At 48.0% G+C, this 24,711-nt stretch overlaps 1 protein-coding gene across 4 annotated transcripts in view; it reads right to left on the reverse strand.

Moving 5' to 3' along the window:
• ASAP2 (ArfGAP with SH3 domain, ankyrin repeat and PH domain 2) overlaps window positions 1–24,711 on the reverse strand; it is a 158,276-nt gene that overhangs the window by 96,483 nt on the left and 37,082 nt on the right. For all 4 annotated transcript variants that reach the window (XM_027556112.1, XM_027556113.1, XM_027556116.1 and 1 more), the window contains exon 2: window positions 14,565–14,637. In XM_027556112.1, the coding sequence (XP_027411913.1) occupies window positions 14,565–14,637 (73 nt within the window). The remainder of the gene's footprint in view (window positions 1–14,564; window positions 14,638–24,711) is intronic.

Genomic DNA, 24,711 nt, shown 5'->3' on the forward strand with positions numbered 1-24,711 from the left:
TTCTGATCCACTGCAATCACTGTCTTTTGATGTGCAAAACTGTCCCAGCTTAGGTCAACAGGAACCTCTTCACACACTGATCGAGGTGAGGTTTTTAAGACCAATTTCTCTTCTTGCAAACACACTTGAAAAGCTTCCTGAAAAATGACCACAGCCCATGCGGGCGTCTCCCTGAAACAGCTGGGCCTGGTGCCCACCATCAGGACGGTAAACTCTTCACACATAATGTATTGTCTGTCTGGCCTACTGGTCCACATCACCCAAAGTTTGAGATGTTCCTACTAGAGAAAGTCATTGAGCTGCTTTATTTTTCTTTTGCCAAAACTAAATTTAAAATAGGAACCTAAAATAAATGGCTTGGGAATCAAGTTTCTGGAAAGAGCCCAACCTGGGTCTCTCATCTCCTATTTAGAGCACTGTGAAGGCTGTCCCTCTCAGAAGAGCTCACTCCCCACCTCCTCCTTGCTCAGCTGCATCTTCACTGGTTCTCATTCATGATCCAGGGCCAAGAAACTCCGACGCGGGACGGGCTTGAGAGGATGAGAATGTGAATCCCTGAGACCACAGCAGGTGAGACCCCAGTTCTCCCCTGGCCGGCCGCCCTCCCATTTCCCCCACCTCACTGCACCAAGGTCAGACCCTCCACCAATCCGTCAAAGGGGGTGCAATCAGAGACTCTTGCAGGAAGAGCTGCCGTGAGGCCAGCGGACAGGTGCACATAGTGTGTCCAGGGGTGAAGACCGGGCCTTGCTGGGTGCCTTTTAGTTTACTTGATTATGTCAGTTTAAAAACTGATACGAGGAAGAGGCCCAGTGCATGCCGTTCAAGCAAAATGTTGGATCCAAAAGGAAAAAGGGCAGCCTTTTTACTCCCACTGGATGGACCACAGCATGTTGGGGAAGCCAACCGCCCACCTAGTGCTACCAAAGAGAGACGAGCAGGAACAGGAAGGTACTGACTGACCCCAGGGGAATGGCCGAGGGGTCCCGTGTGTGCAGAGGCTGTGACCACTGTCCCAGTCTGCAAGTGCCCGCCAGCACCCAGCTCCTGACGCAAGGCCATCTCAGGAGAGCACTGGCCTCACTGTCCCACCCACCCACGGCCATTCCTGGGGTCTTGACAGTCTGGAGGATCCTGAAAAGAAACCAGGACAGAGACTCCCTCTGCACAGACAAGGACACCAAAACTCAGGGAGGGCACTGACTTGCTCAGCTTCACACAAGCTAGTTTGATGCAGCTAGAGAACTAGAACTCAGCTTTCCCAGTGCCCAGTCCTCCCAAGTCCCCCCAAGCATGCGGGGAAACGTTTCTTCACTTGCTCGTCACACAGTCACTATTCCCAGCTCTAGGCTAACACAGGCATGTGCTACAATCCTCCAGGCCAAGCACACGCACTGGTGACCCAAAGTTCCAAAAGCCCTGACCAGAGAGAAACGGGGGTGTGGGTGGGGGTGGGGGAAGGCAGCCTGTCGGTGCTCCCCTTGACTGGGACCCTCCAGCCCACCAGCCACTCACGGGTCAGGCGGAAGCAAATCCAAGCAGATACTGCACACACCCAGCATCCATGCAGACAGCTCCACCAAGGGTGCATTTTAGGAGAGAAATACATTCTCTACAGTCACAGCTTTTTAAAAACCCTACCTAGAGGATGATTAACATTCAAATGTGAGCCACAACTGTGTCATCAGGAGAACCTGCACAACTCAATGGCAAGGAGGCCGGGCCACTTCCCCTCAGGCCGTGGGCCCTGCACATCCCTGGTTCCAGATCTGACTCTCGGCAAACAGCACATGGGAAAGCAGTTTCCCAGAGTCAAAGATAATCCTCTCTGCCTAACAGAATCTCAACCCTGTGAACACCCCATGGGAGAAAACCATTTTTAGAACGTTTATTTCTGGAGTCATCCCAGATAACAATCTTTCCATTCACAATTTGGTAATCTGCATGAAAAGTTTTTCAAACGTTGTTGTCTGTCATTCCCTCTTATTTCTAGAAATTTATCCCAAAGAAATAATCCAGTGCTTAGAGATATATACAGGGAACCACTGATAAGCTGAAACTGCATGAAGCTCGAACGATATGGAAATGGTTAAGAGTATCTCTTATAAAATGGAATATTATGTAAGCTTTCAACATCATGATGTAGGAATATGGTCGGGACAGAATGCCAAGCTAAAAAAAGGCAGGACACAGAACTATATATTTCATCTCAATTTTTTAAAAATGTAAAACGTAGGCAAAAGGCTGAAAGGAAAGAACATCAAAATGCTAAGGTGGTGTTAAAAGAGCAGGTGCTCCGTACCTGGCAGCTGGTGCAAGCCAGGTGCTTTCCTGTGCATCGCTGTGTCCTCCTCAAGAGGGCATTTCTTGGAGGAGACAGTCTGCGGGGCCAGGTGGCAATTCTGTTTGGCCAGAGTCACAGCCTGGGAACCTCAGACTAGGAGTACAGCCCAGCCCCTCCCATCTCAGAGAGGCGGGCATGCACTGGACCCTGACTTTGATCCACTGCTTTTCTGGATTTTTAAAAATGCTCTAAACTAAGCTCATATTATCTTTATCATCAGACAACAATGCAAGGAATAAATAAAAGAGAGAAATCTGAAATGCCAGATACAACAGCTCACTGACCCTGGCTCTCTGTGCCTCTGAGATGACCAGAATCCGTCTTTCTGGACCAGCTTCTCCTGGGCCAGCTGACATGACAGACACAGCCTCTGCAAGCTGGCCTGAGTACCTGCATCGTCCCTCATGAGACGCAAGCACCTGCCACCAGGAGGGCTGGTGAGAACTCCTGTCCTCTCTCACAAGCCCTCTGGGTCCCGCTCAAGCCAGGCACACAGGCATCTGGAAAGACGGCCTCGCCCCTAGGTCTCACCATGTCCTCTGCTCTCTGCAACACACCGGGCCCCTCCTACTTTCAAAACTTCACACGGAACTCACTTCCATCAAGACTTCCCTGGGGTGTCCCCTCTGACTTATGGAGACCTTTGGATGTCACCGCTGCGGATGTCTGGCACAGGAAGCCAATAATCAGTTCAGAAGGTCACGGTGCGAGCTATTAAAATGTGTCAACTGTTGCCTGTGATCACCTGATATTCTTTGATCCTGCCCTATATCAATGGCAACAAAATGACACTTGGGGGGACTTCCCTGGTGGTCCAGTGCAAGCGTCGGTTTGACTCCTGGTTGAGGAACTACGATCCCGCATAAGTGGTGCAGTTAAATAAACAGTTAAATAAAAATTTAAAAATGACACTTGGAGTCTGTGCAACTAACTGAACACAACCCCAGTCACCTCTGTATAAAATTGGTGCAGCAGCATACCCGGGGTTGGGGAGGTGGGGAGGGGGTGAGAAATCGAGACCTATCTACTGGATGTTGTTGTTCAGTCGCTCTTTGCGTGTCCGACTCTGCAACCCCATGGACTGCAGCATGCCGGGCTTCCCTGTCCTTCACCATCTCCCAGAGCCTGTTCACATCCATGTCCATTGAGTTGGTGATGCCATTCAACCATTTCATCCTCTGTCGTCCCCTTCTCCTCCTGCCCTCAATCTTTCCCAGCCTCAGGGTCTTTTTTAATGAGTTGGCTCTTCGCATCAGGTGGCCAAAGTATTGGAGCTTCAGCTTCAGTTCTTTCCACTGAATATTCAGGGTTGATTGCCTTTAGGACTGATGGGTTTGATCTCCTTGCAGTCCAAGGGACTGGATGATGTACAATAAAAATCAGTAGAACGTTGTAGATTCTCTCTTCAGGAAAAGGTATCCTGACATAATTTTTCATACAGATTTTGGGATGCATGGACCCTTTAGGCCTGTCCATAGACCCAACACACCAGGTAAAAAAGCCCTAGCCTAGACCAGCATAAATGCCCTACCCCCAAAATATGACCATGTTATTCATATTTAATTATGTGTGATGATACCTGATTACGTACAAACCACACATGATTCATGTTAATACTTGGGACATTAAGTCACAGATCTTAGCCTTCCTTCAGATGCGCTATCCTTCCATGATTAATATGTTGATCACAGTTGCTGGGATTCCACAAATTAGCCATCTAAGTTCCAGTCACTGTTTTTAACCAGCAGAGAAGAGACAACTAGGAGCTCAGAGCCTTGTCCCTGGAAGACACCTCAAAGTCTTCGAGTCCACGACTCCAGCTCCCCCTTAAACTGCCCTAGAGACACCGGGCTACCCGCCAGTCCTCTTTCTGCTGGAGCCCTTTCGACGACCAGCTCACCCCGGGGCTGATCCCCCAGCTAACTTCTCCCTCAGACCTGAGTCAAAACCTGCTATCTTGAAACTACCCCAGAGAGAGGGGCAGGGAATCCTCTCACTTCCTCATTCTAAGAAAGCCTTCAGATGCACCCTCTGCTCGCCCCCACGCCCTGCAAGTGAAGACATCCCAGGGCCTTCCCACGTCCCCCGCCACCGCCACGGGGTTCCGGCTCTCATGTGGGTCTCCTCTTAGAAAGCTGCTCTAACAACAGCAGGTAGTGGGGCCACTACCTACACACTTCCCGAAGGTCACTTGTGCTCACCTCTGGCACGCCGGTCACATGCAGGCTCACAGTGAACGTGTGACCAACCAGACCACCGGGAGGTTTTTCGTCAGAGCTGCTCCGGCTCAGCCGGATGAGGTCTAGGACGCCCCCACGGCATTACTGCCCAGTGTTTCCCCGCTGGCACCCCATCACCCCTGTGCCCCAGGCAGTGTCTCTAGGTTGCCATGGTCACAGGAGAGCCTGGGAAGCAGACCTGGTTTTGAATCTCAGTTCCTCTAACTGCCAGCTGGACAGCCCTGGGTCAGTCACTCCTCTACGGCTCAGGGACCTCATCTACAATGGAATTACCTAACTCACAGCGTGAGGACTCAATGTATTTATTCAGAAGAGGGTTTGGCCTATAAACGACACTTTATATGAGTGTCAGATTATTATTATTATTGTTTCCATTCTTAAATTTATAAAAGTGCTTCAACAGATGTACTTTCTTCGCTTTATCATCATGGATTACAATCTATTCTTTTTTAAATCACAGATAATGGTATACACATATTTTGTAGTCTCAGTTTTATTGTCTGAAAGTTTCACCATAAGCATTTTTCTTCATGTTGCTATATAACCATTATTCCATCAAGGAGCTATATTCTGACTTAGTTATAGGAGGCTTTCAGGTTTTCACGTTGATAAGTAATGCAAGTAGCATCTTTGTGCCTTTCCCCAAAAATGATTTTATTTTTCTTGATGTAGTTGTTGTTCAGTCACGAAGTTGCATCTGACTCTTTGCGACTCCATGGACTGCAGCACACCAGGCTTCCCTGTCCTTCACTATCTCCTGGAGTTTGCTCAAACTCATGTCCACTGACTCACTGATGCTATTTAACCATCTCATCCTCTGCTGCCCTTCTCTCCTTTTGCCTTCAATCTTTCGCAGTATCAAAGTCTTTTCCAATGAATCAGTGCTTCCCTTTTTTCTTGATATGCATGGCCAAATTTCTTTCTAAAAACTCCAGGCTCCAGTTCTCAATGCCACAACAAAGTAACAAAATACCAGTTTCACCTTATTCTTGACAAACACTGAGGATTATAACTTATTTTCTCATGTAACAGGTGGAAAATCATGCCAGATATACTACCTGCTTAATGCACATTACACTTCACTACCTAAATAATTACATATATTTTTGAATCGTTCTATCCTAATTATGATATGGTAATAAAAATAATTCTCTGTGTTAACAGCCACATTCTTTTTAGCATTGCAAATAACAGAGAGAAACAAAGTTGAACTCATTTTATTTTGTAGGTAGTAGATAATAAGGGTCTCAAGAAAAATTAGCATTTCTTTCTTTGTACTTTTTACTTCAAGGATGTGCCAATTTCTCTAGGATATTCAGACTAAGGGTGAAGAAGGAATATCTCACTCTCGGTAAAAATAGCTCCAAACTTTTAAGCTAGAGGAATTCTAGAGAAGTGAAAATGAAAATCTTCTGTTGCTTCCTTTTCGATAAAGATGAATTTTCCACCCACTGATATGTCAAACGGCTGAAAAATGTTGGCATCGACTTCCCGGCAGGGGGGAAAGCACCTAAGAGCTGAGAAAGAGATTGCGAAAAGTCTAGACTAAGAAAGGATTAGAATAAATATGAACTGTTGTTTTTTTTTTAAGAGGTCAGACAGCAGTCTATTTTAGGTGGGAAAAATTACTGTGGAAACAGTTTCTCAACAAATCATCATAGTAACTGCTTTTGTAAACCTGTACACAAGACAATCTAGAGAAACAACATCTAGCTGTGTTGATATCCTTTTGGAAACTGGGAGAAAACATAATATACTTGTTATTGTGTGAGAAAATTATTGTTTTGCATATATGGGGGCATGGTCCAATGTTTAAAGTAGGGGTGGGGTGTATTCTCAAGACTAGCAGCTTCAGCATCACCTGGGAACTCATTCATGTGGAACATACTCAGGCCCCATCCTGGACTGACTGAGCCAGAAGCTCCTGAAGGCAGAGACCAGCAGCCTGGGCTTTGACAAGACCTGCAAGGGGTTCTGGGGCACTCTCACATGTCAGAACCACTGCTCTGAGACAAGGGTCGGCAAACTTTTCCTAAAAGCCAGAGAGAAATATTAAAAGCTTTTACAGGCCAAGAGGCAATCCTGAGGTTACTGGGTAGATATGCACTCAGGTGCTAAAAACCATTCTTTGCTCACAGGCTGTAAATAGCACAGCTGGTTGCTCCGAGACATCTCGACTGCCTCCCCTTCTTCATACACAAATCTATATACACCTTGTTTACAGCTAAAATTGCAAGCTTAAACTCTACTCAGTGCTCTGCAGTGACCTAAATGGGAAGGAAATCCAAAAAAGTGGGGATATATGTATACATATGACCCAGGTCTCCTATGTGGTGGGCAGATTCTTTACCACCTGAGCCATCTCGGGAACCCTTATTAATTAAACCTACGTTCACTTCCAGGAAGCTGTCTGTTGATCTAAATTTCCCAGTCACTCTGCTGTACAGCAGAAACTGATACGGGATGTAAAGCAACGATACTCCAATTTTAAAAAAGGATTTTAGAAAAGTAGGATTATAAGTTTATCTCTCCTGCGCTAAGAGGACACTGTGAGAACCTACAGGAGAAACATAACAATATACAAATGAGTATTACCAGCACGCACTGTGTATCTGCCAGCCTCCATGCCGGCCACTGCAAGGAACACACAAGAAGTACATTTGCACCTGCCTCACTGTATGTCCAGAATCACGTCTCTCACTTTTCCATGTTATCTCAGCTCGCTGTCACTAACAGGCCTGTGAAATATTAACATTCTCATTTTACAAGTGCAGCAACTGAGGCTCAGAATAGTAAACGACACTCCCCAGTGACTTTCTGAGCAGCACCACCCACTTAGCCTTCAGGATTCTGATACCCATTAAACCACACTGCCTCTCAGAATGGGTCACAGACCTCAGGGCTTGTCATCTAATTGGAGGGCAAAGACCAAGAGACATAAAACTCTTAGGGAACAATAAAGAGCAAGATTTAAAGAGTGAACAGAGTCTGCATATTAGAGTCTCTTTCAGTTTTGACCTCAAAACTCAAAATTCAGAGGGGAAGTGTGGTCAGCAGAACGCTGTCTCCTCCCCCACAAAGACATCCACCTCCTAATCCCTGGAGGGGGGACGGTAGGGTGTGCTGCCATCTGAGGTTGCAGATGGAATTTGAGTTGTTAATCAGCTCAGCTGAGCCGGGAGGCTTATCTGGGATTATCCCGGGAGGCTCCCCCGACGTAACCACGGGACAAGGGAAGAGGCAGTGTTGCTGGGGCCTGAGCCGTGAGCCACTCTCCCACCCCCAAAGCCAGAACCCCCAGTTTGATGATACTTGGGGGCCAGTCCTTTGGGAAGTGATTAGGTTTAGATGTGATCAGGGGGACAGGGCCTCAAGATGGGATTAGTGTCCTCACACTAATAAAAAGAGACACCAGAGAGCCCACCAGCTCTAGGACGCCTACACTCTCCATCTCGCTCTCTACCATGTGCGGAGATGACCGTCTGCAAGCCAGGAAGGGAGCCTTCACAAGAACATGAGCACACCGGAGCCCTGACCTTGGCCTTCCAGGCTCCAGAATTGTGAGACAAATGTCTGAGGTTTAAGCCCCCCAGCCAGTGGCACTGTTATGGCAGCCCCGGGCAGAGGAAGACAGTGATGGAGCATGAGAAAGCCTGCACCAGCCGTGGCTGGCTCTGAAGATGGAAGGGGGCCTTGAGTAGAGGAACGCAGGGGCCTCTAGAAGCCGGAAAGGGTAGGGAAACCTCCCTGCCTCTGGGAAGGAAGCCAGCTCACACTGTGATTTCAGCCTGGTGAGATCAGCTTGGACTCCTGATCTCCAGAGCTGGAAGATAAATCACCGTCATTTTAAGGCACCCTGTGGTAATTACAGTGGCCACGGGACACTAATACAAGAGAGTGAAAGGAGGCCAGTACCGTGTCAGGTCCTGGCTGGATGGGGAAGGCTGGGCAGGCCTGGGACAGGAGAGCGTGTGGACAGACCAGGAGCAGAGCCACTTGGGACACAGACACAGAGGTGACACGCTCCTGCAGCAAGAGGCACTGGCCAGCCTGGGAGAGCCCTCAGGTCGGATGGGGCCAACCCACCTCCAACCATGAGACTTGGCAGAGAAGTCCCTCTGGCACATAAATTAAGGAACATGAGACAGAAAAAAGTATACGGCAGTGTGAGGCATAAATACTAAATTATCTTCACTGTTCTTCTAATAGTGCATAAAATGAGCGTTCTTCCTACCTGCCTAAGGAAATCAACTCTGAGTATTCATTGGAAGGATAGACGCTCAAGTTCCAATACTTTGCCCACCTGACGCAAAGAGCTGACTCGCTGGAAAAGACCCTGATGCTGGGAAAGATTGAGGGCAGGAGGAGAAGGGGATGACAGAGGATGAGATGTTTGGATGACATCATCAACTCAATGGACATGAATTTGAGCAGACTCCGGGAGACAGGGAAGCCTGGCGTGCTGCAGTTCATGGGGTCCCAAAGAGTTGGACAGGGCTTAGTGACTGAACAACAAGAAGGATGATCAAACCACTATGATGACTCCTCCTGGAACTGTCTTCAGAGCCAGAAGGACGGTAGTTACAATGCTCCTAACCGAATCGTCGCCAGCAGCTCAAACCCTTACTGAATCTGCCTGGCTTACTTCTGACATCTATTTCTAAAACGGTTTAATCTATCCTTAAATCCCCCTACTAAATATAATCAAGAAAATGTGCTAGAGAAGAGATCCAAAATGCTGTGAACTATGTCAGCAGCTCACATGAGAAGGTACAGGGTTTCCTCGGGTGACTGTTTTGAAGGAGACAACATTTGCTCTGAAATAAAGACTCCAGGATCAGTACTCTGGCTTAAAAAAAAAAAAAAATTCAGACTCACAGCCTTATAATAACTCAAACTTGGCATGATGTAAAGATGGGTAAAAGGCAACAAAAATAGAGGCCCCCCCCTGCAAAGTCAGGCTGATGGTCAGCCTGCTCTGTGCGGTGCTTCAGAAAGACCAGGCTGGTGCCCAGAATACGGTGTCAAAATTCCAGGCAAACGCCTCAACCTCCTGAAGCCTCAGTTTCCCTTCCAACCAAGTGGCAAAATGCCATTTCAAGCAGATGGAAGAGCGTGTGCCGGGGAAAGAGGACACAAAGTGTGGCACCTGGGCACACATGGAGCTGCGTGTGCACCAAGAAGGGTGTGGAGAGGTGGGAGGGACTCTGCACAGATGTCTAGGGTCTAGGGGCTGCCAGGAGCTGGGACTGCGTCTGGTCTCCTGCCCTGTTGACTGGGCTGAGGCTCGAGGGGGGGGCAGGTTCAGGGAGGCAGCAGCAGTTTCACAGACAAATGAATCTGGAAAAGGTTAAGACCAGTTCCCCCTCACAATCCACTCTAGCATGTTACCCTTTTTGGCTAGTTTCGCAGGAAGAGAAACCTGTCACCCGTGCTTTGGTCCAATTTCCCTAAAATGTTTGGAGTCCACAGAAGCATGTCCTTCCTCATTTCTCTCAAGTATTGGAACTTCACGAACATCAATGTGGACAACCAAGAAACACTGCAGAGTTGTGAGCACAGAAGCGACATCACCGAGGCGTGTTTCAGAAAATGACTCTGGGGCGGGCAGGTCATGAGGTTTAAGGCATGCGTTCCGCACAACAGGTCAGAAAGGCGGATCAGCCACCAGTGGTGTTCAATTCATACAGGCAGCTTCCGGACGCCAAAGTGCACACACTTTCCCCTCCTAATGCTCTTTTGCTGAAAAGCTGCCCTGCCGGGCCCCGGGCCGGCCTCGGGAGCCACGGGAAGTCCTTCCTCGAGGCGGGCAGCGGCCACGCAGACGTGTGCACGTGACTTCACATTATTTCTGATCAGAACAACTTCTCAATGCAGGACTTCAAGGTCATTTTTGAACCTGATCAGACTATGAAATATCCCTTTTACACAAGCTTTAAATGATTAACTCAAATGTTTATAAGTGAACACAATTAAAAAATAATCTCTTAAGATCCTTTTTGCAATCTGCTGTTTGTCAAAGAAACTGACATCCATCTCTCAGTGGTTTCTTGACATCTGGAAGACAGCCTGCCAGGGTCAACAGTGGCAGCCGCGCAGCAGAGGGGCCACTGATCACAGCCCTGCCAGCAGGAGGCTGAGCGCCAGAAGCATCCAGAGAACGCCTGCAGCCTTTGCCCTCAGCGTCCTCTTTGTAAACGAGGACCATGTGTTGCAAAGAGTATAAAGGTATAGAACACCAAGGTACACAGAAACGTTCGAAAACATAAGACGATCATCATTCTGTCTACCCCCCACTTTAACCAGGAAAATTGCTTTTTTTGGGGGGTGACTACCTTTTCGGGTATTGAAAAACCCGTTTCAGCAAATGTCAGGGCTCTAGTAAGTGGAAGAAGCTTTATACTCTTGTCTTTGACGTTTATGGAAAAAAAATTAATAAAAATTTCCCGACATGTTTACTTCCAGCTAGGTGTTAGTCACTGAAAACTCCACTTCCTTCTTTCATAAAATCAGCGGTTGTCAGGTAGTCAGGTAACACCTACGTATTGGCAAGCTAAGCATGGTGGTGGTTTTGTTTTTCTTTTGTTGCTTTTTTAAAAAAGCTGTCGAGGATAAACAACAAGGTCCCACTGTGTATAGCACAGGGAAAACTACATTCAGTATCCTGTGATAAACCATAATGGAAAAAGCACGGAGAAGAATGTGTATATATGTACACCTGAATCACTTTGCTGCATAGAATTTAACACAACATTGTTCATCAACTATACTTCAATAAAATAAATTTCAAAAGAGAGCTGCAGAGGACTGTGAGGATCTAGATGGGGGTTTCTCAAGCTTGCGTTACTGACATCTGGGACCAGATAATTCTTTGCTGGGGGCTGTCCTGTGTGTCACAAGACCTTCATCAGCATCCCTGGCCTCTAACATTAGGTACCAATAGCGAGTGTGCATGCACGAAACACACACACACACATTCTTCAGTTGTCAGTGTGTGTGTGTGTTGTGTTGACGGTGGCAAATCACTCCGGCTGAGAACCACTGATCCGCATCCTAACCTAAATGCACTATTTCAGAGACAAGGAAGCCAGGGCTAAAAGACGCTAAGTGCTTACTCCAGGGCACAGCAGCCCCGTGCTACAAACTCCGGGCCCAAAAAGCTTTCCGGTTTAGTGGGGGACCAGCTCAGTGGGGAACTTAGCTCCCAGCTCTTCTTGGCTTTCCTAAACTTATTTCACATGCATGTGGGACTTGTCGTAAACAATTAACACCTGTCTAATCATCTTAACATCAATATAATTACAACACATAAAGTATGCAAAGTAAAGGGAGGAGAAATATCTATAAAGTAAAAACTCTGCAACATTCATTTTTAGCCTATTTTCCTCAACAAATGTTTTCTCCTATGGATAAGCTTTTGTCCCCATCTCGGTAAATTTTTAATTTTCTCTTTATCCTTGATGTCACAACAGGAGGACAAGTCTTGAGATATGCACACATATCCACCCATACATATATGTACATGTGGATATTAGTACACACACATTTACATAAAACTTGTTTCCCTGAGAATTTAGTGGACTCTCTAAATCTGAGATCTGAAATTTTCTTTAGTTCCAGGGACTCTTTTTCAGCTATCAGTTAAAAAAAACTCCCCCCTTTCTACTCTCTTTTCCCTCTTCTGGAGCTCCTCTCATGTGGATGCTAATATTGACTCTTTTGAATTTATTCTCATTGGCTCTTAATTTCTATTTCACAGTGTCCATCAGCTCCTTGTGTTCGCATAACATGGGGCCCCACTCATTCCGTCTTCCTATGTGTGTAGCTTGTCATTTATCAAATCTTAGTTTTCATTTCAACAAGTTGCTTAAAAAAAAAAATCTCCAAGCCTTTTACCGGTTCTTTTTCACTAGTACTTGCCCATTTCAATAATTTAATAACCTCCCTAGCCCCTTGAAGAATCCAAATCATTCATTCTTACTGAAAAGCCTTGCTTTGATTGCCTTATTAAATCTGTTTCTTCAAGTATGAGATTTTCAACTTCTCTTCAACTGTTAGGCTATTCTTGATACTATCTAAGTTAGATTTTCATTTTGATGAAGTCTACCCATTTTTTTTCTTCTTTGTTTATAGCTTTCTTTGCCCTACCCAAGACACTTTTGCCTACTCCAGGGGTCAAAGATATCCTCCTGTGTTCTTCAAGAAGTTTTGTAGGTTTAGCTTTTATACTTAAATCTGTGATCCATTTCAAATTAATATTTTGTGTAAGGGATGGGAGAGGGTTGTGGCTCCCTTGTTCCATGTAGATCTTCGGCTGTTTTGGCTGCATTTGTTAACTTTTAGAATCAGCTTGTCAGTTCCCCTGCTGACATTTTGATTAGGATTGTGTTGAATAGTAACATCAATTTGAGAAGCAATGACATCTTCACAATATTGTCTTCCAACCCCCACACACACCATATACCTCTTCATTTATTTAGGTCTTCTCTAGTTTCTGTCAGCAGCGTTTTGTAGTTTTCAATGTCAGTTTCTTACGTATCTTTTGTTAAATCTGTTCCTAAATATACTTGGCTATTCTCAACTGCAGTATCATCTTTGTAGCTGAAATCTACTATTCTTCACTGTCTTGGTCTGCACAGCCCTCCCTGGACGAGAGACAGAGCAGCTAATAGAATTGTGCTCACATGACAGGGGACTCTTTTTTAATGTCTTTATGGCAGTGTGTACACGTCCATCCCGAACTCCCTGCCTCTTTCCCCCATCTGCCCCCTCTGGTAACCATAAGTTTGTTCTCTGAGTCTGTTTTACAGGTGACTCTTGAATAAGGTGGGGATTAATCAGGGTATAATTTATAGCCAGCCCTCTATACCTGTGGTTCCTTCATATCCTCAGATTCAACCAACCATGGACCTTATTCGAATCTGCTACTGAAAAATATCGCCGTGTAGGTGGACCTGCGCAGCTCAAACCAGCATCGTGCAAGGGTCACCTGCATTTGGGCTCGGGGATGGGGCTGTTATGTGGAACCTGTGAGGGTCACCTGCATTTGAACTGGGGGATGGGGCTGTTACATGGGACCTGCGTGGGTCACCTGCATTTGAGCTGGGGGGGCGGGGATGTCACGTGGGACCTGCACTTCCAGAAGGTCTCACAGCCCTCCTCCTGACGCCACACCACCAGCAGCACTCCCTGCCCTCTGCTCCAGTCACTGTCCTCCCTGAAGGAGGGGCCACGGCGGTGAAGGGCACAACGTGGTGCTCCCGGGGGCGCAGCCCAGGCCCCTCCCCTCCTAGGCACCGCCCGTAGGCACCCGGGGCACCTGCCTCCCTCAGCAGCGGTGTGTGTCTTCTACCAGCCAGCACTTCTCTCCGCCCGTCATCATTCCTGCTCCAACCTCCTCAGGATTCCTCACAACTGCTGGTCCCCCGAGGCTGCCATCTTCTTTCTGAGTCAAACTTCACAGTCACTTAAAGACTTAAAAAACATTTTCTATCACTTGTAAGGTCCTGTCCAGGGAGCAGACCCACCACATACGTGCAGCCCATCATTTTTAGGTCAAAAGTTCCATGTTTGTTTTTAACATATAATAAAGCCTAGATCAAATATTACTACAATCAAATTAGTTGATTATGCTTTTTTATTTTCTTTCCAGATAAGACAGGTAAGAGAGAAAATGGAAACGGTATCTGGCATAATTAACAAGCAGCACAAACCAAACAACAGAGGCAGAAGTGAGTCCACCCGCCAACCAGTCTGACAAAGCTGTTCACACAGGGTGATCACAGCAAACTCAACTGCACTTCAGAAGATAAGAAACACACGCGCGCCTAAGAATGACACATCCCAACTCACCTCTCTAATTTGCACACCCAGAAAAAGAAGTCTGGTTGATTATTCACTCACGGTAATTAACATTATGATATGAGGACTGCGAATACAAAATTGTCCACAAAGAAAACTAGAAAAGAATGCATACTCACCCAGCCCAGAGATATTTATTGCTTTCACGGATTTCTTCATTTTGTAGAGAACCATCCGGTCCACATCCAAGGCCTAAAATACAGAGAATGTACTCATTAACACACGCTTGAGCTTAGATCACAGCTACAGAGAACAGCCATACGAGAGCCACGAGGAGGCCGGTCTGGGGCCACCTCCCTGGGACCAGGGCTCAGTGCGGTGGGGAGGCAGGTGGTCCCTAAAAGCCACCGCCTTGCCACACCCGAGTTGTCTCTGATCGCTGTGCCCGCTGGAAACTGGCCTCCCACGGTGTAGCAAGTCAACCTGGACCAACTCTGCTTCCACCAACCCTCAGTTTATCCCTATGAACCAGCCAGGCCCAGGGACGTGCCAGCCTGCCAGGGCCTGGACCAACCACCACACCATAGGTGTATACAGCTCTTACGATGCCTAGCACATGGTAAGGGCTCAAATGATATTTGTTCAATGACTAATTATACCTGGAGTTTTAATCACAAAAGACACAGCGGTAAAATGTCCTTTTATCCCAACAAAACTCTACAGAAGAGCAAGGGGTGTCACTTTTTGTTGTGATGGGAGAGAAAAAGCATTTGTACACTGGGACAGGGACACCAAACACAGGACTTTCGTGAAGACTCAAGGCACACCTGCAGGGAAGTAGCCAGCTAATATCTGGTGTACAACAGATAATCAATAACAGTACTTGTTACTCATTTTGAGTTTGATCCAAAAAGTACAATGACAGATCATCTTACACAGAGCACACCTCTGCCCAGAGAGACAGATTCTGGACATCCAGCCTTCCTGAATCTCCTCTTGAATCCATTTTCAACGTGAGCTCAGTTGCTCAGTCGTTTCCGACTATTGAGACCCCATGAACTGTAGCCCACCAGGCTCCTCTGTCCATAGGATTCTTCAGGCATGAATACTGGAGTGGGTAGCCATTCCCTTTCTCCAGGGGATCTTCCTGATCCAGGGACGGAGAATCCACATCTCCTGCTTGGCAGGTGGATTCTTTACCACTGAGCCACCGGGGAAGCCCTTTTCAATACCTGCTTCTTAAGTCCTAGTTCTAACACAGCAATGACTATTTTTTGCTGGATGCTAAAAACAGATGTGACTGCTGCTGACAATTTTAAACAGAAAAAATGATCCCAAGGCATCAGATATTTGACAGAGTGGTTAAATACAAAGAAAGAATGCAATAAAAAAGCATTGTTTTCCAATATTTTGTAGGAAAGAGTAGGTAGGGACTAATATAAGGCAGTAAACATAATTATAGAGAATTAGCTTTTATTTTCCTAGGAGGTCATCTCTAATCCATTCCTGACTTTCCCTTGAGATATAAAAAGAGATTTGGAAACAGCAAATAAAAATGAACATCACTACTGAACTATCTTTCTCACAAAATCTGATCAATTTTTACTGCCCACACATGCACCGACTCCCAGGGTTCCCAGGGCCAGCAAGAAGACAGGGTTTGCTCAGGGCTGTGTCAGAAACCCTACTTCCTGAAGCTTGGACAATGATGTGTCAGAGAACACGGCTCTCACATACAAAGACACAAGTTCAATACAGGCATCAAAAGCTCCGGAAGGGCCCAATCCCCACATAAGGGGCCACATCTGATCTGTTCTACTCAACATCTCACCTAGAGTATTGAGGCAATTTGGTCCTGCCCAGACTTTGGAATCACTAGAAAAGAATCTGTTGTGCCTGCATGCTTAGTCGCGTCCAGCTCTTTGCAACCCCAGGGACTGTAGCCTGCCAGGCTCCTCTGTCCACAGGATTCTCCAAGTAAGAATACTGGAGTGGGTTGCCATGCCCTCCTCCAGGGCATCTTCCCCACCCTGGGAGGGAACTCGTGTCTCCTGCCTTGGCAGGTGGATTCTTTACCACTGCGCTATGTAGAAAAGTGTGTAGAAAAGAGTCTGACTTGCCTTCAAATAATAAAACCTGCTCCTCTTTCTAAAGCTTCCCTCAGACAGCAGAAGACATCAACAGCAGCCTGGTCAGACTATATGGAAACACTGTAAGTCAGCCAGTATTCATATTAAGCCCCTCCTGTGTGGTAGGAGGTGTGAAGGTTGAAAACATTCTGCACAGAAGAGAGAAACTCACAAGAGTCGGAGGGACCGCTCCCTGCCCAGAAGGTCCTAGGACAACCTCTCAGCTCTTCGGCAAAGCTTGATGAACCTGCACCCTGAACTTGGGTTACAATGAATTAATGAGGCTCCCATCAACCTGCTACCTTCTCTTGGCTTCCAAATACTATACACCTCCTCCCCCCACCACCCAGAACACTCTCCCTTCCTCCTCATGACCCTCAGCTTCCATGCTGAATCTGATTTGATTGGTTTAGAGGTAACTCTTCCTCCTCAAAGTCTTCTTGGATGGGTCATCTGGGTGCTCCTCACAGCTTCTCGTACCGAGGAGTTCTTTGCTTAAGAACTGACTCATTGGAAAAGACCCTGATGCTGGGAAAGATTGAAGGTGGGAGGAGAAGGGGATGACAGAGGATGAGATGTTGGATGGAATCACCAACTCAATGAACATGAGTTTGAGCAAGGTCCAGGAGTTGGTGATGGACAGGGAGGCCTGGCATGCTGCAGTCCATGGGGTCGCAAAGAGTCGGACGTGACTGAGCGACTGAATTGAAGATTTACTGAGTACCTACCAGGAGCTGAATATGAGCTACATTATACAGATACGATGGTGCGCAAAACAGGACCTGCCCCTGCCTTCATGGAGTTTATAATCTAGCAACTCAATGCCTGAAATAAACACAAATTAACTGTGACCACAGCCAGGGGTCCAGGACTGAGCTTGACCTGCTTTTCTACTTGACCAGCTCTGCCTCGATATGGATGCTGTCTCGTAGGGTACCTACCAGGCCCCAGTGTCTGCTGAGCATGGAAATGTGGCTCAGGCACACCTTAAACTGATGCTGTTTTGGACATACTAGGTTAAGTAAAATATAAATAAAACTAATCTTACTGTTCTTTAATGTTCTCTTCTAAGGACAGACAAGGAGCAGCCACTGAAGTCTTCTTGGCAGAGGGCAGAGGGGAGGAGAAGGTCATGCGGACCCAGTGAGAACATGGATCTGGGCAGGCAGGGGAGTGGATTCAGGGAAAGCCCAACCAAAGGTGGCGGACTGGCCGGGCCCCACAGTGGGAAGGTCGAGGCAGGGCAGCAGACACGCTGGAAAGGTCTGCGAGTGGCCACCGAGATCTTCTCTCAACCAGGCTTCAACTCTCCAGCTGCTGGTCCTCCAAGAGATAATCTGTCCACGAAGGCTTTGGCTCGATCACACTGAGAAAAACGGGAACTTCAGTGTGGAAGGCTGACAGCAGGGGAAACAGGCTTTATCACAAGGTTAAACTCTGACATTCTCCTCCCAGGTTATACTGTGGGACACACCCTCTCTGATCAAAGTCTTGTAAAAATATGCCACCCCATGGAATTCTCGCCTTGTCATTAAAGGGCCATGCTGTTTCCTGAACTCAGAAAAGAGCAGATAAGCAGTAACAGCTGCTTTTCCAGTCTGTTAGGAAGAGCCTGGAAGTAAAGGTGAGGTGGGCGGTAGAGGTAATTTTTAATTAAAATTACAAGAGGGAAATGCAATTACCGCCCCACTCAAAAACACACCCCTCATTATAGTGCATATTTACAGATAATTAAGGTTGAACTTAGAAGTTCAAGTGATAAAGACTTGAGTGCTGCAAAAAGCCTCTGTCATTTATATGTAAAAACAGCACAGGAATCTTAGAACAAAAATAATAAAAATTTGAGAGTTTCAAGGAACCAAAAGCTTGTACCAACTGGGCTGAGATTTCTAACCAGATCACACCCTCACCCACACCCTGCCCTCTCTAAAATCTACACGAGCTCAGGAAAAGAGAAAAAAAAAAACCTGTAATTACAACCAGAATTTGCATGTAAAAACTATAAACAAGCAAAAATCTAATAGACAATTGAGCCCTAAGCAGGCACCCTGCAACAGCCTACGTCTGGCCAAAGCTCATTAATTCTGAGGAGCCCAACCACAGCTGACCTTTAGTTTATAAAGCAAATTTCACAGAGTAAATTTATCACATAAACAAGGCTGTGGGGATGTGTCTCAGATATTTCAGAGGAAAATAAACAACTGTCTACAACCACTTTTAAGGCCTCTCTTTTGATCCCCTAAACTGTTGTATTAATAGCCACAGTTCTTATTTATTCACGGAAGCAGCTCTCCTCTGAGTCCATGGCTGGTCCAGGGCTGTGTGCAGCGTGGGAAAGGACATCTTCCCGGGAGGACGCACACACTTGTCCTTTTCAGACCCGTGCTGTCCAGGATGGCAGCCACTAGCCACAGACGAATATTTAGAGTAAACTTACAGAGTCAATTCCTCAGCCTCGCTCCCTTTTCTCTGGAGCTCCCTCCGGTAGTGAACCAGAGACCATTTCCAAGCAGGTTGCCCTCGATGCTTCTTCTCTTCTCTGCGGGTCCCTCTGTGTGCCACCCTCCAGGGCTGCCCCATAAAACACTGGGAGCACTTAGGGGCCCACGCCCTCTTCCCTCGGTGAGCTTGGCACCAACATCACCGTGTGACACGCCCGTCTCCCCTGTTCCCAGGGCTGTACGGGGACCTCCATTCTGGCACAAAGGCACCCTGGTCCTGATGCTGGACTGCGGGACCACACCTCGAGGCTGTCTGAGGCGAGCCTCGGGCATCCGGGGTCGACAGGAATGTTCGCCCCTCAGTCTGTTTACAGGCGGCCATGAGCCAAAGATCTGTCCAATATGTGATGATGGGGTGATGCGGGATGCCAACTTTGAACCCCCGTTAAAAGAAAGGTTCATACATACATATATAAATGAATAAGAAAAAAAAAAAGAAAGCGAGAGAAAGAAAAGTCATCCCTCCCAGAAGGAATTCCACTCTTCTCATTAGTAGACCTGCATTACCAAAAAACCATAAAGAAGGCTGAGCACTGAAGAACTGATGCTTTTGAACTGTGGTGCTGAAGAAGACCCTTAAGCACCCCTTCGACAGCAAGGAGATCAAACCAGTCAATCCTAAAGGAAATCAACCCTGAATATTCAAGGGAAGGGCTGATGTTGAAGCTGAAGCTCCAATACCTTGGCTACCTGATGCGAAAACCTGATTCGTTGGAAAAAGACTCTGATGCTGGGAAAGACCGAAGGCAAAAAGAGAAGAGGATGGCAGAGATTGAGATGATTAGATAGCATGACGGACTCAATGGACATGAATCTGAGTAAACTCCAGGAGATAGTGAAGGACAAGGGAGTCTAGCATGCTGCAGTTCACAGAGTCACAGAGTCAGACACAACTTAGAGACTGAACAGCAACAACAAAACCAAAAGAACTACACTTCATCATCATCATTATTATATTTTGATTTTTATTAATAAAAAATTTTTGTGGAAATTTATTTTATCTCTTATTATCTAAGCATGTACACAGTTTCCTCAATTTTGCCTCTGGGGCTGAAAAGGCTGAAATATTTACCATCTGGCCCTTTGCAGATAAACTCTGCTGACCCCTGACCTGTGGATCCACAGAAACGTTTCTCCAGCACCGTCAGGCGCCCTGCTGCTCCTGCCCTGACCTGGAGGCCCAGCTTCATCCCCAGCTTCGTCCCCAGCTCCCTAAGGCCACAACTGGAGCCAGCAGGGGTGGCAATGGCCTGGCCTACCGTTGGAAACCAGAGATGCTGCCCCGGAGGACAGCGGACCACAGGCCTCCCCATTCAGGCCACGATCGAAGCCTGACCCATCTCCTGTCCCCTCAGTCCTTTCAAGAAGGACTAACTGGAGAGGAAACGACAGATTTGAAGGACAGAAGACCAAATAGCAAAACAAAACAATGCGCAGACCTGTGCCCTAAGGACAGCTTTGCCAAGAAAGGGTTGTACAGACATCGAGATGGCGGCTTTGCCTCATCGCACGTTTGACCTGCCTTCTGAAGTCACGGAGAACATTAATGACAGTGTCAAATATTTCCAGAAGCCTTTTGGGAAGCACAGAAATGCACTGTGGCCTGCAGGCTCGGTTTAAAGCAAGAGCAATAATGGATTGCCCTCCTCCTGGGAATAAAGCAGAGGCCAGGAGAATAGCAGGTGTCATGAAGAATAAAGATCAAATAAATAGCCAAGCTGGATCACAGCTGTGTACAACGTGTGCGTGAGGACAAACCAGAAGGTCGAACTTTGGTGTTGCCTAACACAATCAAAGTTACTCATAGTATGTGAATATCTGCATTGGAAGATACATACAAAGATGTTCGTGGCACACTTCCATGGAGCTGAAGACTTGGCAAAACCAAATGCCTATCAATGGGAAAATGGATGAACTGTCGTATATACATATATCAGAATGCTACACAGTGATGGAAACGAGCAAACTCTGCCCACACAGAACACAAATGAAAATTCACAGAAATATTAAAGAAGCAATTTGCAAAAGTAAATGCACAATACCATAAAAAAATTTTTAGATAGACAAAATTAGACTGTGTTCAGGGATTTAGATTATATTTAAGGGTGTAGATGTTACTGAGAAAAAATGGGAAAGAGCCACAAATGCCCAACTAGGGGGGTAACCTCACACACGACAGTGCCCTCCTAGGATCCAAGTCTAGACTTGTTAGGATGACTGATGCCAACTGGGTCACATAGCTGAAGCCATGAAGTGGAAAAGAACACAGACCATGTATAAAGACCCGGGATAACAAAGGAGAGCCCTGAGGGATGTGGGCTCAATAAGGCCCATGTAAGGCTGAAGGACCGAGTATCCACAGGCTCCCCATGGACCCTTCTCCTTGGAAAGTCAGCCCCCAACACAGGCCTTATCAGAATCACTAATGCAGAGAAACGGAAACAGATGATGTGAACCCAGCTTTATAAAAGTGCTCTCCATCCTGATTTTACTGGGGGGTGAGTTCTGGGAAATCTGAGGAGCTAAAAGGCAAAGACGAATTTCGGAAAGAGAGCTACAATCCTCCAAAAGCAAAGAAAGGCACCTGGCCCTGGTGCCCTGTTCCCAGACAGATGGGGGTGGGGGGGGCCCGGCCTGGTCCCCCAACACCTCCCACAGTGCTCTGCTCACAACAGAAGCGACCTTATCCCAGAAGGTGCCAGCACACCCCTGCAGGAAGCGGGGTGGGGAACAGGCGTGGACAGAAAAAGCAGCACGGGAGGCTGGGAGTGAGGTCAGCCTGGGGGCACAGGAGCAAGCCACACGAACGCCACGCTGTCAGCACAAACGGGGCAGGGGGGACTGGAGATGTCGTTTTGTTTCCGGGCCCCGAGTGCAGACAAGGAGCACAAAGTAAGACTTTGTTCTGCAAGCTAAGGAGCAAGCTTCCAGAACTGCACCCCCAACCCCGTGTGCTGACAGCTGGGCGTCCAGAGTTCCAGAGTGGCCAGGGGAGCTTAGCAAGCTTCTACACGCACCTTTCCTAATGTTGGGAAATCATCGCTCTTGCACCCTGCTCCCTGGGCTTCGTTTTAAGCCCCTTCCTCTAAGCTCATCCAGGTGCAGGGGCACACCTGCCCAGACCACGGGTGTAACCAGTCTGGGGTTCCAGAATCTTCCAAGAGCCGAGGAGGGGTAGGCAGGGCCTAGTTCCACCATCGACTCCGGGCTTTTCCAGGGGAAGCTCAGAGAGAGGACCGCTATCTGGCCGTGTCTTGATCTTCCACTTCTCGGTTCCTGTTTCCCATCCCAAAGGCCTGGCACCCTGCCCTGTGATGAGGCAGGAAGGAGGGAGAAGGGAAACCCAGAAGGAGGAAGGAAGGAACCAGCCAGTTTGTTGAGGCCCCAGAGACACCTGCCACATACAGAGCCACCCTCGCAGCAGCGGGGCAGCGGGAGTTTTCCAGTGGCGAAAAGGAGGTGAAAATGCAAATCAGTACACATGCTCGCTGGACTCCTGTTGCACAGCCCAGCCCCGTGGGCGGATCACATGGCTGGTCACTGCTGGGACAGACCCAGGGCTGCACAGGGCCTCGTGGCTGCTTCGGGAGACCCGGCCCTGGTCCACTTAGGGTGAGAACAACAGGGGCCAAGGGGGCCAACTACTGGGAGTCCATGCCCCCCCCCCAACCCCGCAGATGGCATGGAGGATACCTAGACCCCAGGACCCTGCACTCACAGCTGGGGTCTGGATGGGCTTGTTCCCCAGGGTGCTCTACCCCAGAACCTAAGGGTGGTCATCTGTAAGGAGTGATAGAGCTTGTACGAACACTGGGCAGACACTTGTGTAAGGGGTGAAGCTGAGGTGCCCAGGGCATGAGGGCATCAAGCTTGCCCGAAGCCCTGGCACTCCAAATGGGACTCCTGGCGCCAGGAAGCCTACAGGTGGGTAGACACCAGGGGCCCCCTGCTCCCTGCTCCGTTTAATCTCAGGAGCGTGCAGAACCCTTCAGGGGTGTGAGAGCTGAAAAGAGGGTGTGGGGGGAATTTACCATCAGCAACCCCAGCCTGGAACACGGCAGGGCTGCTTTACAGAAAAGGCATCAGATGAGTTCATCCAAAGAACAGAAACCTCTGCTACACACACACACACACAGTGGACGATGGCTTCCACCACGACGGAAAGCAAACTGAACCCAGCTGGGACCAGAGAGGAGGACCGCAGGGGGGCAGAGGGCCTCACCCCTTCTTCTGCCTCTGAACCACTCCACCCCCAGACGGCACTCTCTCACCCAGGAAGCGGGGGGTGGGGTGGGGGGGGTAGCTGGGGAGTGGAGAGCATAGCTTGGACAAAACCGCGGGACCGGCCAGGTCAGGGCGGAGGGAAAGGTAAGGTTTCAGAGGAGCCAGCAACTCGGCAGGAAGAGGCGGCCACAGAGCCAGGCGAGCTGGTGGGGTGCGGCTGGACCTGGGGGCAGGGACGGGCAGGAAGAGGCGGCCACAGAGCCAGGCGAGCTGGTGGGGTGCGGCTGGACCTGGGGGCAGGGACGGGCAGCCAAAGGCAAGAACAGCTCTCGGCGGACTGAGGCGGCTGCCGGGGGTCTCAGAGCCTGCTTATTTTCAGCATCTGGGGATGTGAGTGTTTCTCCCCAAGGAAGGGCTTCAGACCATTCGTTTTACTTTCTTTGTTCTCTATCCAAAGAAAACTAAACCCCAGCTGACAGAGTCAGAGAGACAGAGCAGGAGACGGGTTCCCACAGCCCAGGGGAGAGGCCCCCTCCCGCCTGCAGGACCCCCGGTCAGTCCTCATTCTCCTCTCCACCCTCAACTCACCCCACCACCTGCCCCGCTCAGGACACACAGCCACTGCAGCTGCCATCCCAGATGATATAAAAGTAGATATCCTACATTTCTCGGACCAGAATGCGATCTGCTTTTAAAGCTAACATGTGAAGTATTTACTATCCCTCAAAAAAGCAAAGATACAAAATGCGTATTGTTTCTCAAGAAACCTGCAGAAGCTGCAAGTGTCCATAGACGTTCTACTAGTAGAAGCTGAGCAGCCACATCTACATTTATTACAGGGATAGGAATGATGGATTGTGCAAAACCAAGGGTGGGCGCAATGGCCGGGAAAAGGCATGGGCAGGCTCTGTCACCTACTCATATCATGGCCTGAGACAAGTCACTTCTCCTCTGAGGTCCCAGACAAAAGAGTCAACGAAACTACTGTCTTTAAGGCAGTTTGCATTTCACCTATCCATCTTTCCAAGGAGAGACTGTAAGTGCATTCAAATGCACCCAAAGTGAAGTCACTCAGTCATGTCCGAGTCTTTGCGACCCTGTGGACTGTAGCCTACCAGACTCCTCTGTCCATGGGATTCTCCAGGCAAGAATACTGGAGTGGGTTGCCATTTCCTTCTCCAGGGCATCTTCCTGACCCAGGGATCGAACCCGGGTTTCCTGCACTGCAGGCAGACACTTTACCCTCTGAGCCACCAGGGAAGCCAAACACACCTGACACAATGGATTAATCTTCCAGGGTGACTGAGAATCCTGCCCAAGGATCTCAACAGAATAGAGCGATCATTAATGCTGTGAATAATCAATCCTAATCCAAATGTACAAACAAATCCTTGGTAAGAGCAAAACTTAATTTTTAACTAAAAAATGTCGTATTTCCCTGGCTTGGACTTCTCAAAAGAGGAAGAAATGTC

Source organism: Bos indicus x Bos taurus, chromosome 11, assembly GCF_003369695.1.
Source record: "Bos indicus x Bos taurus breed Angus x Brahman F1 hybrid chromosome 11, Bos_hybrid_MaternalHap_v2.0, whole genome shotgun sequence".
Lineage (NCBI taxonomy): Eukaryota > Metazoa > Chordata > Mammalia > Artiodactyla > Bovidae > Bos > Bos indicus x Bos taurus.